Source organism: Heterobasidion irregulare, assembly GCF_000320585.1.
Source record: "Heterobasidion irregulare TC 32-1 unplaced genomic scaffold scaffold_05, whole genome shotgun sequence".
NCBI classification, from domain to species: Eukaryota; Fungi; Basidiomycota; class Agaricomycetes; order Russulales; family Bondarzewiaceae; genus Heterobasidion; species Heterobasidion irregulare.
In genome coordinates this window covers 1835884-1849433 of record NW_009258201.1, presented here as the reverse complement: position 1 = coordinate 1849433, position 13550 = coordinate 1835884, and the positions used below count along the sequence as shown (strand labels likewise).

The following is a 13550-nucleotide window of genomic DNA, read 5'->3' as shown; positions in this document are numbered from 1 at the left end:
TCGAATTCGTCCTACCGATCGCGCTGGTTTACAGTCGTCAAGAAGACGAATAGCACCTCCACTGGCACCAAACTCCGAATCGTTCACAGCCTCGAACCCCTGAACGCCGTCACCATCCAGCATTCAGGTGTGCCCCCATATACCGATCAGATCGCTGAACAGTTTGCAGCTCGCGCTTGCGGCGGCATTCTGGATCTCTATGTTGGATACGACGAGCGAGGGCTCGCCGAATCATCTCGCGACTTCACCACATTCCAGACCCCGTTCGGTGCCCACCGACTCGTCACCCTACCCATGGGATGGACGAATTCGGTCCCGATCTTCCACGACGACGTCACCCACATCCTCCAGCCAGAGATCCCAGACACCACCATTCCTTTCATCGACGATGTCCCGATTCGGGGCCCACCGACCCGATACGAACTTCCGAACGGAGGCTTCGAGACGCATCCCGACAACCCCGGCATACGACGGTTTGTGTGGGAGCACTTTCAAGGCCTCAATCGGGTGGTCCAGCGGATGAAGTACAGCGGAGGGACCTTTTCGGGACACAAGGCGACACTCTGCGCAGCCGAAATCACGGTAGTCGGCCATCGGTGCACGTACGAAGGAAGATTACCCGACGAGTCTAGGGTAGAGTCAATTATGAAGTGGGGACCTTGCAGGGATCTCTCGGACGTTCGGGCATTTTTGGGGACGATCGGTGTCGTTCGGATCTTCATTCGGAATTTTGCACACAGGGCGCATGCACTGACTATGTTAACGCGCAAAGATTTTCCATTCGTGTTCGGTCCAGACCAGATAGCAGCCCAAGACGACCTCCGGTCGGCACTGCTCGAATCGCCAGCCCTCCGGCCGATCGACTATGGGTCGGCAGCCAACGTCATCCTCGCCGTCGATACCTCACAAATCGCGGTCGGCTTCCACCTCTGTCAATGCGCACTCGACAATCCGCGGGTTCGGTACTATGCTCGATTCGGCTCCATCACCCTTAACGACCGCGAATCGCGATTCTCCCAGCCGAAGCTCGAGCTCTACGGTCTCTTTCGCGCCCTCCGATCGCTCAAAATGTATCTCATCGGCGTTCGGAATCTGATAGTCGAAGTAGACGCACGCTACATCAAGGGCATGCTCACTAACCCGGATCTCGAACCCAGCGCCAGCATCAATCGGTGGATCGTCTCCATCCTCACCTTCCATTTCACACTTGTCCACGTCCCCGGCACCTCTCACGGCCCCGATGGACTCTCCCGACGACCACCGCAACCCGCCGATCGACCCGAACCCGAAGACAACTTTGACGACTGGATCGACAATCTCTACGGCTTCCTCCATCAGATCAACAACACGTTCCCCACATCCATCTCAACTTCGACCACCGCCATCTTCACCTCCTCACTCATAGGCGACCCCCCGACCGATACCGACTCCGACGACGAAGGCCCGACTATCGACTATTCGGATATCCCAAGATCGCAAAAAGCGTTGGAAGCCGAAGAACGCCTATGGTTGGTCCGCGACTGGCACCGAACATTGGTTCGGCCCCCCTCTCTCTCCGACTCCGAATATGCTACCTTCCTACGATATTGCACTGAGTTCTTTATCGCAGCCGACAAGCTATGGAGAAAAGACTCGCACGGTCGACACAAGATTGTTGCAGCCCCTTCTAGTCGGATCACAATTCTCACCGCCGCCCACGACGACGTTGCTCACAAGGGATTCTACGCCACGACCGCCTTGATCGCCGAACGCTTCTGGTGGCCGCACATGAGGCAAGATATTTCGTGGTTTGTTCGGACATGTCACCTTTGCCAGATTCGCCAGACTCGCAACGTCCTCATTCCCCCGACCGTCGCCACGCCTGCACCACTCTTCGCGAAGATGTATATGGATACCATGCACATGCCGACCGCCGGCGGTTTCAAGTATCTCGTTCAAGGCCGCTGTTCGGTATCACACTACCCCGAATTCCGAATGCTGCGACGCGAGACAAGCTCAGCCCTCGCCGACTGGATCTTCGAGGATATCCTGTGCCGATGGGGAACATTGGTAGAGATCGTCTCCGACAACGGACCAGCGTTCGTCAAGGCGCTCGACCAGTTAGCGAAAAAGTACCACGTTCGGCACATTCGTATTTCGGGCTACAATTCCCGCGCCAACGGCATCGCCGAACGACCTCACTTCGATGTTCGGCAGGCTCTGTTCAAAGCCGTTGATGGAGATCAGGCCAAGTGGAATCGTGCAGCTCATTTCGTATTCTGGGCTGATCGTATTACTGTTCGGCGCCGAATGGGTTGCTCGCCATACTTCGCAGCGACCGGAACCCATCCCCTTCTCCCCCTCGACATCGCCGAAGCCACCTACCTCCTGCCACCACCGACCACAACCCTCAGCACCACCGACCTCATCGCCCGACGGGCCATAGCCCTGCAGAAACGCCGATCGGACCTCGCCCACCTTCGCAGCTCAGTTGTCGGCGCCCGTGTCCAGGCCGCCATCCGATTCGAACAACAGCATTCGGCCACCCTTCGCGACTTCAATTTCCACCGAGGCTCGCTTGTCCTGATGCGCAACACAGCCATAGAAAAGGCGCTCAATCGGAAGATGCGACCACGGTACTTGGGACCTTTGCTGGTGATTTCTAGGAACCAAGGAGGAGCGTATATTCTGGCCGAACTTGACGGATCGGTCTTTGATCGGCCAGTGGCAGCATTCCGCATTATTCCTTACTTTGCTCGCAGATCTCTGAAGCTCTCCGACCTTGAAGCCCTCCTCGACATCTCACAAGCACGCCTTCGGGCCATGGAAGAATCCAGATCGAACGACGACGACGCTGAAGACGACGATGCCGACGAAGAGGACACCGACACCAGCTCCATCCGATCAGCAGAAGACGACGATGTGGCTTCGGCGACTTCCGACTAGACCCACCCTCCCACCCTTCGCTCTCTTCGGTCGGTGACTGGGGACAGTCACGATTTCAGTAGGGAGGAGGATGCACAGATATACCCATTCCTTATTCCGATTCATTCGTCACAGACATGGACTGACACCCGATTATTTCCGCATCTCTTAGTATTTTTGCCGCCGACCAATCGCCGACCGAATAGTCGGCACTCATTTTCCCCGTCACTCCTTCAAGTACCAAGCCGCATTGAAGACTTCTTCCGATTTGCGCAAAACCATAGGGTTTTATGCCTGTGATGACATACTGAGGCTTCCCCTAATATTCCAATTTATTCTCTTCATTTCTGCCGAACGCTTCGCTTACAACTACATTCACACAGCCATTTCGCCGACCGATTTTCCGAAACAATGCCTCTAGTCTTCACCGAACGTCTCAGTTAACTCAGGACAGTCCCTTCACTTTTATGATACATTTTACTATACGACAGAACCCTCGAAGCTATTCTACTCATCGGGAAGAAAGTCGTCCGACACCGACCTTCCCGAATCGTCTGCCTCCGACGAGTCCTCGACCAAGACAACGTCGGTGGACGTGGATGGACCCGCCCGCACCTCGAGCGACTCTAGCTCAGCCTGCCACATCGCGACCGATCGCGCCAGCGAAGCACGCGTACCCTCAGCCACCGCGATGCGGTACCGAAGCTCAGACGCGATGCCTTGGGCGACGATGGGCGAGAGGAGTGAAGAGTCGGAAGGAGCGGGGAAGGCAGCCGAACGAGCACGGGAAGGGCGGGTAGGAACGAGGACGGCCCTAGCCGTGGTAGGAAGCCGCTGGACCGGCTTTCGGGTGCGAACGGCTGCACCGAACAATACCGAACGATGAGCTCCCATCTCCAATCCAACCGAAAAATGACTTACCTTTCGTTTGGGCGATGCTATCCCCGACTGACCGCACGGGGACAACCACCTCTACCTTGCGACGCTTTAAGGGACGTTCCCTTTCCTCCGCCTTGGGCGCCGACTGCTCCTTCGACTTCCCCTTCCCCTTCGACTTCGACTTCCCCTTCGCCTTCTCCATCGGCATCCACCCGGGCTGGAAACTACACCCCTTCGACTCCCTGGCACACTTAGTGCACGAAACCAGCCCAGGTCTCTGGTAGCAACGGAACGCCTTGGTCAGAAAGGCGGTTGTACAGCGGTGACAAGCGTAGTCGGCCTAGAAGAAGGACGGTTAGCAAGAGGAAACGGCGGCAAGAGGGAGGGAACTCACCAGTACATCACCGGGTAACAACTCTGGCGGATCTTCGAGCATTTTACCGGCACCATTCCGCTCCACAGGGGACCTAACGGTCGACATTCGGCCCGTCCCAGGGCCGAGAGGAAGGACAACGCGTCCAAGAGGTGGCGTCCGTTGGTGAGCAAACTCGACGACAACAGCCGCAGCCGACTGTTTGCCCTTCACGTCGGTCGGGGCAGCAGCGGCGACCAGACCCACGCTCATTCGGTCCAGGGCATCGGTTGCGGATGCAAGCGCAGAGTCGGCGGACGGGTCGGGATAGGACGAGTCGGCGGACGGGTCGGGATAGGACGAGTCGGCGGACGGGTCGGGATGGGATAAGTCGGCGGACGGGACAGGATGAGAAGAGGAAGCGGCGGCGGAGGGAGAAGGAGAAAGAAGGAAGAGAGGGAGAGGGAAGACGGACTCGGCCTCGAGCTCAGCCAATTGACGCTCACCCTCTTCAGGATCGAGCGAGCCATCAAACATCGCGTCCACTAGCAACCCCCGGCGCCGTTCACGATCTACTTCAGCCGACTTCCGAGCCGCAGCAGCCCGCGTCGCCTCAGCTTCGGCAGCCTCCTGTTCGGCGACGGCAACACGCTCCCTCTCCTCCACTAGTGCCTGTTCCTCGGCCGCCTGTTGTTGCTGCAACGCGACGCGCGCCGCCCGCTGCGGCAGGATTCGCGCTCCCCATACCAGCCAGTCGTCAGTAGCCATCGAATCGAGACCACGTTCGGCCTCAGCGATAAAGTCGGCAAGTTCGGGCACGTCTTGCCCACGCGCCGAACGGTCGAAAACAGCCTGTCGGGCGTCAGCAGCCAGCAGAAAACGAGAGGAAGGACTGACTCACCACCCGTTTGGCGAACCCTTGCCCCCAGACCTCGTAATCCTCATACTCGGCAGCGCCGTCCGGGAGGGAGAGCATGTAGTCGGCGAGTTTCGCCTTCAGGACAGAGATAAGGGACGACATGAGAGACGAAGAGGCAGGAAGGAAGGCGATGAGGGACTTAGTCGCTGGAGAATCAACGATCATCAGGATTGTGGTCACCTGACAAAGCCCCGTGCCGCTGCGTTCGGCAGAAGCCGCGATACGCGCCACCGCTCTTTGCCGACACGACCCTCACGCCAGCGTCTAGTTGGGGCACTCTAGGTCTCAGCCACTGCCTCACCTAATCAGTTACCACGCCACAGGACTTTGCCAACTCAGCCCCGGTCTCTCTTGCGCGCCGACCCGGTCCTTTCTACGACATCTCCTTGCCGATTATTCACCTGTGCCACATCTCTCCCACGCACCCATTCCTTGCCACGCCACCGCTCATTGCCGATCCTTTTCCCACGTAACTTGCCACGCCACCACATTTTCCACGCCAATTTTTTTCCCGCTCCGACTCATAGCCGCCGACCACTGACTGGGGACAGTCAGGATTTCAGTAGGGAGGAGATGATGAGCATGCACCCGCGCTAGGGTCCGAGGGAGGGATTCGGGAAGCTTTGGGGAAATACCGAACAGTGCTAGACAAGTACCGAAGTCGCCGACTTTTACCGAACACGGTCGGTCCCTACCCGACCGACGACAAGCCACCGAAGGACGATTCGGCAGCACTTGGGTCAGTTCGCCCACACTTCACGTACTTACCATGACCGCACAGGAGGGTTACGATAGGTGTGTACGAGATCGGAGCCAGTATTCCGTATCGGCCGATGTCCTCCGTGAGTCGGTCGGTCCTTATCGCTTATCGTCCCGACTTCCGCATGGTCGGTCAAACACGATCTTACACCATTGCTTGGCCACCCTGGTCGTACGATACCTCTTCTTTATTTTTCATTGGTTCTCCAACGCCTGTTCCTGCTACCTACACTCGGGCGACGGATCCCGAACGTTCGGGATTTCGACATCACTGATTACCTTTTACCTTATCACCTTCGGAACCCATATGGACATCTCACCTACCTCCTTATCTTCTCTGATCGCTAAGGCTTGGCGCCCATTCGACATCTACTCTCATTTCAGGTTCGATATTTTACTTAGGGGCGCTGTTTACTATAAAAACCTACATACAACTCTGGAATAAACCAGCTTTCGCACCCCACAGTTCAGAGCTCATTCGCACTCGTCTCAACCATCGAAATCGTCTTCATCGACTCCCGAAAACTTGTCATCTTCGTCGTTCGGCCTTGTTCGCGTTCGTACTCGTCTCTTCGCTCGTACCCCTCGTCCTTCCTCGTATATTGTCAGAGTCCCGTGTGGCTCTTGAAGCACGTAGTTGTCGGTCGCGACACTACCTCCTCGTTACCGACCGAATCGCCGACACGACCGACCGAACGTTCGGTCGGTGTTCGGTGCAGTCCCGAAACCGTTCGGGCGCTATAATCTCCACTCCTCGCTGCTTCTCAAGTGCGCCGTCGATTTCTAAAGTCATCACTAACGATTCCTTGTGTAACAGAAACTAGCTCCAGCACCCCCTGCATTAGAGGTTGTTTTAGTGTTGTGCTCGGCACTTAGAGCCACCTCTAGCGTATCATCGCGCCGTTTGGAAGTGTTCCAGGTTTTTATGATCTGTCCAAATCTCGAAGGGGTGTCGTGCGCCTTCGAGGTAGTGATTCCAATGTTCCAACGCTTTGATTATAGCCAAGAGTTCCCGGTCGTGAACGTTGTAATTTCGCTCTGCTGGTGAAAACGATCCAGAGAGGAAAGCGACTGGGTGCCAGTCACCATCTTTTCCTTCTTGTAGAAGGGTAGCTCCATAGGCGATTAGTGATGCGTCAGTTACTAGTCGATATGGGTGCATGGGATCTGGATAGTTCAAGACAGGTTTACTGATAAAAGCTTTCTTTAATCGTTCGAAAGCTTCTTGGCATTTTGTAGTCCAGTTCCATTTCTCGTCCTTTTTGGTGAGGTCGTGTAGGGGGCGCGCGATGAGTGAGAACTTGTCAATAAAGCGCCTGTAAAAATTCCCTAGACCCAGGAAGGAGCGAATGTCGCGGACTGTTCGTGGGATTGGCCAATCTTTTATTGCGTCCACCTTTGAGTCCTCCATGGCGACATGGTCTTTTGAAATTGTATATCCCAGGTATTGGAGCTTTTCCTTGTAAAACTCGCATTTTTCGGGTTTCAAATATAGATCGTTGTCGCGTAGGATTTGGAAAACCTGGTTTAGGATTTTGACGTGTTCCGCCATGGTTTTGGAGAAGACGAGGATGTCGTCCATATATACGGTTATCTTCCGGGCTGTGATGAGCTCTCTGAAGATCATGTTCATCATAGCTTGGAAGGTGGCTGGTGAGTTGGTCAGGCCGAAAAACATCACCGTGGGTTCGTAAGAACCTAACGGAGTGATGAAGCTCGCCTTCCACTCATCTCCTTCTTTGATGCGTATATTGTTGTATCCCCATCGCACGTCCAATTTGCTGAAAATGATGGCCCCTTTTATCACATCCAGTAGTTCCTGGATTAGTGGAAGGGGGCACACATTCGGGATGGTGTGCGAATTTAAGTGGCGATAGTCCTGTACCGGGCGTAGTTTTCCATCCTTTTTTCCTATAAAGAAAAATGGGGCTGCTGTTTGCGAGGTGGATCGACGGATGGTTCCTCTCTCCAGATGTTCCTTGATGAATTTTCCTAATTCATCGTGTTTTTCTGGGCTCAGGGCGTAGATTTTGGGCACTTGAGGTTTGAAGGTTGGTTTTAAGTCAATGGCGTGATCCCAGTAAGTGTGTTCTGGGAGTCGCTGCGACTTTCGTTCGCTGAAGATGTCCAAAAATTCGTGATGCGCCTTGGGAACTCTTTCCTTTAGATTGGTGACGATGATTTCGTCTTCCAGGTCTTGGTCGAAGCTGGCAAATCCTGACGGTTCGGGGGCCAGTTTCCGAATAACTGGGTCCCGGGTGGCCTGTTTTCCTGAGGGTTTGTCTGGGAGATCAGGTTCTCCCTCGTTTGGTGAAAGAGATGGCTTGTCTTGTGCCTTTCGTTTCTCTTCTGCGTATTTCCTTATGTCCTTTAGGAGCCATTTCCTTTTGAGGTATGCTCGTAGTCGGACACCAAACGTTCCGCTGTGATCGCGGAGTCCTACATCTTCCGATAGTCTTCGGAGATGTTCGAGGCGCTGTTTTTCGCGCTCATTGATGCGTGGTTTGTGCCGTGGCTCCACGTCTGATAACCGCCTACTGTATGGCGGTTCTTCCCTTGCCCTAGTGAACCCATATGGTTGTTGGCATTTCTGGGGGCACCGATCAAAGTGCACTTCACGTCGCCTCCATTCGATGGAGGGATCGTGGTATTTCAACCAATCTGTTCCCAGGATAAGGTCGTCTTTCCCTAGATTGGAGATAAACATCTGGACGCGCTCGGTATGCGTTCGTCCACTGATGTCCCGAATGGTGAGGTTCACGTCCAAGGCGGATCGGATGAGACCTGCTTTGTTAATGGTGTCATCGACGTTCCGGACGCGAATGGGGTTGTTGAGTGTATAGGTGGGGAAACGATGTCTCTTGACCCAAGTTTCGTTTACTATAACCCCTTCGCAGGCCGAGTCGATGGTTGCTTTTGCTCCAGCGTTTTGACTCCTGTTTGATACTTTCACGTTCAGGCGTATGGGGGTGATGATACGGTCGTTCATTGCTCCGATACGAATACAAGTGCGGGCATCAAACTCGGGTCGTTCTTGACCTCTCTCCTTCGCTGGTGAGGGAGAGGTCAGGAAAAACGCTCCGCGTGTCCCAAGATTACTTCTCTGGCTTCATCTTCTCCTAATTCTCCGAGTACTGCTCCGATTCGAGCAGAATGACTGACGCCTCCGTCTCCCCGTCGTCCGTTAGGTAGCATAGTGCGCTGCCCATGGTTCGTCTGGGGTCGTCCGGATGGGGTAGAGTGAGGACGTTCCATCGAAGGACCAGGTTGTGGTACCCGCTGGTTGTTGCGATGAACATCCTCTGTCTCCATTCCTCGATATATTCCCGCTTGGTTTCCCATAGCGGGTGCGTCGTCTTCTCCCTCCAAATCAACCGCGCGGTTTCCTCTCCCTGTCGTACCCAAGCGTCTTTTCGAGTTTCCTCGAACTGGTGGAACGCCTCTACGAGCGGATCGGCAGTCAGCGCTATAATGTCCCCTGCGCCCGCAGTTATAACATTTTGGTTGCTTGCCGTCAAACTTTCTCTTTTGACTTTCGGCATTACGCTTCCTGGTGGCGTCGATGTCCATGTCTACCACCTGGTTATTCATTCTTCGAGGGGCGTTTGTGGAATTGTAGCGGGGAGAGATTTGGTTATGGAAACGATTCAGATAATCGCTTCGAAAGGAGGTGGAGTTGGCGAGGATGGCCTTTTGAGCGGTTCTGGCTCGCAGTCGTCCATCTATTTCGCAGGCTGTATTGATCCAGTCCTGAATAGTATCCTTTGGCTGAACTTCCTTGTCATATATTTTGTCCATGACGCGCGGGTCTAACCCGCGTTGGAAGTAAGGGACCTGCTCTTTATCGGAGATGTCGGCATCGGCGGCAATGAGAATGAATTGGTTGGAGTATTCATCAACCGTCATTCGTCCTTGGGAGAAGGCCATGAGTGCGCTTCGCGCTTTGTCGGTTTTGCCCGTCTCCCTGAACTGTAATTTGAACTTGGCTAAAAAGTCCTTCCAGGTGCCTAGATCGGTAGGTGGGTCTGCTCCTACTGATTTGAGGAGGAAGTTCTCCGCCCAAGCTCCCGCCGTGCCGTATCTCATGCATGAGAGCACAAGGGATATCTTGTCTTGATCGGTCTTGTACCGATCGGATTCTGCTGCGAAAAGAAGGAGGCATTGGAGCATGAATTTCTGGGATTCAATGCGGTCGCCTGTGTAATTGTCTGGGAGTTTGACTTTTCCTCTTCCGGGTTGTACTGTCGCGGAAGGGGTGTTTGTAGAAGTCGAAGCTTGTCCCGACATTTCGGCGAGTGGTTCGTTTCGGGTGTTGATCGGTGTTTGGTCTGGTGAGTCGGAGTCTGATTCCGAGGTTGTTTCCTCTTGCTCCGAGTCTTCGGGGATTACCGGCGCCGGTTCCCTGTATTGTGGGGCTAGTTCCCACTGAGCTTCTGTCTCGTTCCAAATATCCTCTTCTTCTGTTCCGTCTTCAAGTGTGAAGTAATAACGCCCGTTTCGGTATGAGCAGTTATCGTAATTCGGAGGGGCAGTTCCGTTATTGTCTTCGTAGACCCAGAAGTCCCCTTCGCGCCGGATAGGGCGATTGTTGTGACGGAGTTGGTTATTGATAAGTCTAGTGCCGGGTGGGTATTCCTGGCCTAGGTCTTGCTCCAGAGTGTGTGCAGTAACGCTTTCTCAATGGGGGTCTATATCCCCACTGAGCAAGGTTATGAGAGAGAGTGTGGCAGCAAGCTAGTGCGAGCAAGGTAGGGGCAGAAGAGTCTATTCTAGTGTTACGACTGCTCGTCGGTAACCCCAAGAGTAGGAGGTTCTTCCCTAGGTCACTCGTGGAGGATGTGTGGAACGGTGGTCTCGACTGTACGTGTAGCACAGGAGCCAGAAGTGTATTGCGTTATAGCAATGAAGACTGTAGCAGGAAGACTACAGTGAACGAAGGGTACTGTAGGAAGACAGTACCAGAACGAAGATTCCTGTATGTGAAGATACAGGAGAACGAAGAGAATAGACTGAAGATCCTCAGCCTATTCTATGGGCCTTTTATACTACTTTAGGAAGTAGGGCGTGAGAATACCGAATATGTATCTGTAGGTATTCTCTAAGTCGTCTCTCTCAATAACGACTACTCTTGTGCTTCTCCGTTGGTCTCCTTCCGGCCAGGAAAGACTAGGAGGTTCATGCCCTGCGTGTGAGTAATTTATAAGGCGGCGTTCCATGCCCGCTAATACAATAGGCCCGTGATACTCGACCAACGATAAGGTGATCCGTTGGGAGTGGATGACCAAGGTTAATATCTGTACCTTGGTGTACGCCTCAACCTGTGAGGCCGCGTGATATTTGTGATGATCGTATCGGTATAGACCGCCGTGTAGGCCCGATAGAACGTGATCATAACACCTGCCGTCACCCCTTCAAATTGCTCGTTGCAGATTATCTATCCCTTCCAAAAGGTACAAACAGCTTCCACACAGTTGGCCTGTACCTTGACACATACTCGCAATGCATCTGGGGGTTCAAGCACAAAATGCATGGCATAGCAAAAACCACCATATCTGGACTTGCCACCATCACCACAGGCTAGACCAAACCCAACATGTTTATGATGGACGGAGGCTCACACTTCAAGAACAACAAAGTTGCGGCATTCTGCAAAGAAAGAGGTATCAAACATGAGGTAATAGCAGCGTACTCTGCCTGGATCAACGGTCTTGTAGAAGGAACAAATAAAATACTCCTAGGCCACCTAAAACACTTGTGCAGCCTGGAACTCAGTAAAGACAAATACACCAATGTCAAACCAGAAGACATACCAAAGAACTGGCCAAAGCACTTCAACTAACATCTGGAAAAACACCCCCTTATATTAGCTCCGAATTATATCTAATAGTGTCTAAAAGTATCTAAAAGTGTTAATAGTATCTAAAAGTGTCTAATTTCCTAATTGGGAGCAACACATTGTGAGCATTGGATTGGTTTCTAATTTCATGATATTAGCACTAATTCTATACTAAGAAGTCTTTAATTATTGGTAGGAAATAGTAAGTACTACTGCTCTATCAGTGAGAAGGTAAAGATGTGGCACATTCTATACTATTTTAGCACATTACTCTCCTTCATATATGCCTATACCATTATCTTGTAGCTCTTTTGCTGACTTTCCAGCTGCTTTTATAAAGGATATAGAAAGAGAGAAATGTGCATTGATGCCCCCAGCCACTTTGTTAGCAGCTTGGCAGCTGCCACAAGAGGCTATGAAGACCTTAGTACCTTGTCCTTGCACATAAGATCATGAAAGTTGTCATTGTTAGCCAATGCCTGCTACTAGTCATTATAGGACACAATATGTGGGTTGGGCTTAGGGATATGCTATATGCAGCCTTATAGACCTTGTCTATTAGTATAGTGGCTAATACTGTCTTGTGCAGCACACAATCATCATCACTATTGATATTACAATTTTTAGCACTATTTATATTGTTTATTGCCTTGTTATACAGAAGATGCTCAAACTTGGTGTTTTCCTCTAGCTATTGGGCTGTGGAAAAGACAGTCATATTGGTATGTGGTGCCAGAATGATATATTTGCCTGCCATATAGGAGATATGTGCATTAAGCATATTAAGATCACCTCCAACAATCTTGTGCTTATTTATATATAGGCATGCCATACATATACTCTTGTCCCTACCCTCTACCTCACTAGTGGCTATTTGGAAAACCCCTCTCTCTTATTAGATCTTGATTATTCATAATCATGTTTTTGATCAAATTTGCAAATTCAGGTAGCATTGTCTATAATAGTAGAGTCCCATTGAATATTACACTCAATCATAGTTTTACACATTCTCAGTCCAAATTGTATAAGTGCCATAATTTGTTTTTATCCTATATAAAGTGTATTATTGATTTTCCATTGGTTTATTATCTTCTTAGCTGGAGTTTAAACTAAATCCTGAAAGACCTGACTTTTTGGGTATTTATTGACCTATTTATTTATAAGATAGAGGAAAGATAAATGTTAAATAAAATCAGAGATGTTGAGGTTGCCTATATTATGTCTACTTATTTAGATTACTGAGTTTATATATTAGACCTTGTGGCTTAATGGCTAGAGCATCTGTCCCGGGTGCTTACATACATGAGGTTGTTGGTTCAACTCTGGCAGAAGGCAAGTTTGTTATAAGGTATATTCTGTGTTTAGGTATTGAACTAGTGCTCTAATAGACATGACTCTATAAAAAAGCTATGAAAACACTGATGCTTGATTTATTATGATTTTTCCGAAATTTCAAGTTATAATCAATCCTAATAATTCCTAATTTAGGAAAATTATGTCTAATTAGAACAGGTTTAGAGGGGGGGTAAGCTAAAAATGTCTAATCCTAATTGTTCTTAATTATGCATAAATAGAACTAATTAGAGCTTAATACAAAGGGGTGGTTTTCCAGATGACTTCAAAGGGTTCCAAGAAAGGACTCAGTAGGCAGCAAGTCTGTGATATGTGGTAGCATAAGGAGAGTAAATAAGACTTTGAGATAGGTCCAGTGCTTCATTAGACTAAGTATGATACTTTGGATCTAGCAGAGTTCACAATGCATGAGCTGGAAAGGTAGCCAGACACTAGGTGTAGTACAAAGATCAAGTTGTATACAAAGTGAACAAGCTGAGCTTTTTAGAAGCTTATCTCAACTATTTATAGTACAAACTATTTAGGGCCAGATCCATATTAAGTCCATG

General features: G+C 51.2%; 3 protein-coding genes across 3 annotated transcripts; 1 reads left to right on the top strand and 2 right to left on the bottom strand.

Moving 5' to 3' along the window:
* Positions 1-3411: 3411 nt before the first annotated feature.
* On the bottom strand, positions 3412-5545 carry HETIRDRAFT_427185 (uncharacterized protein; the record flags this gene model as incomplete). The annotated part of the gene is made up of 6 exons (XM_009548259.1): positions 3412-3764; positions 3826-4123; positions 4178-4987; positions 5037-5200; positions 5235-5355; positions 5480-5545. 6 exons carry the CDS (start codon positions 5543-5545, stop codon positions 3412-3414), a joined length of 1812 nt encoding a protein of 603 aa, XP_009546554.1.
* Positions 5546-6648: 1103 nt separating this feature from the next.
* HETIRDRAFT_317831 (uncharacterized protein) lies at positions 6649-6861 on the top strand (the record flags this gene model as incomplete). Its single annotated transcript, XM_009548258.1, has 1 exon — positions 6649-6861. A coding segment is annotated over one exon (213 nt), but the record flags the coding sequence as incomplete, so codon positions are not given.
* A 2018-nt stretch (positions 6862-8879) lies between these two features.
* On the bottom strand, positions 8880-10100 carry HETIRDRAFT_317124 (uncharacterized protein; the record flags this gene model as incomplete). The annotated part of the gene is made up of 1 exon (XM_009548257.1): positions 8880-10100. One exon carries the CDS (start codon positions 10098-10100, stop codon positions 8880-8882), a length of 1221 nt encoding a protein of 406 aa, XP_009546552.1.
* Between the last annotated feature and the right edge of the window lie 3450 nt (positions 10101-13550).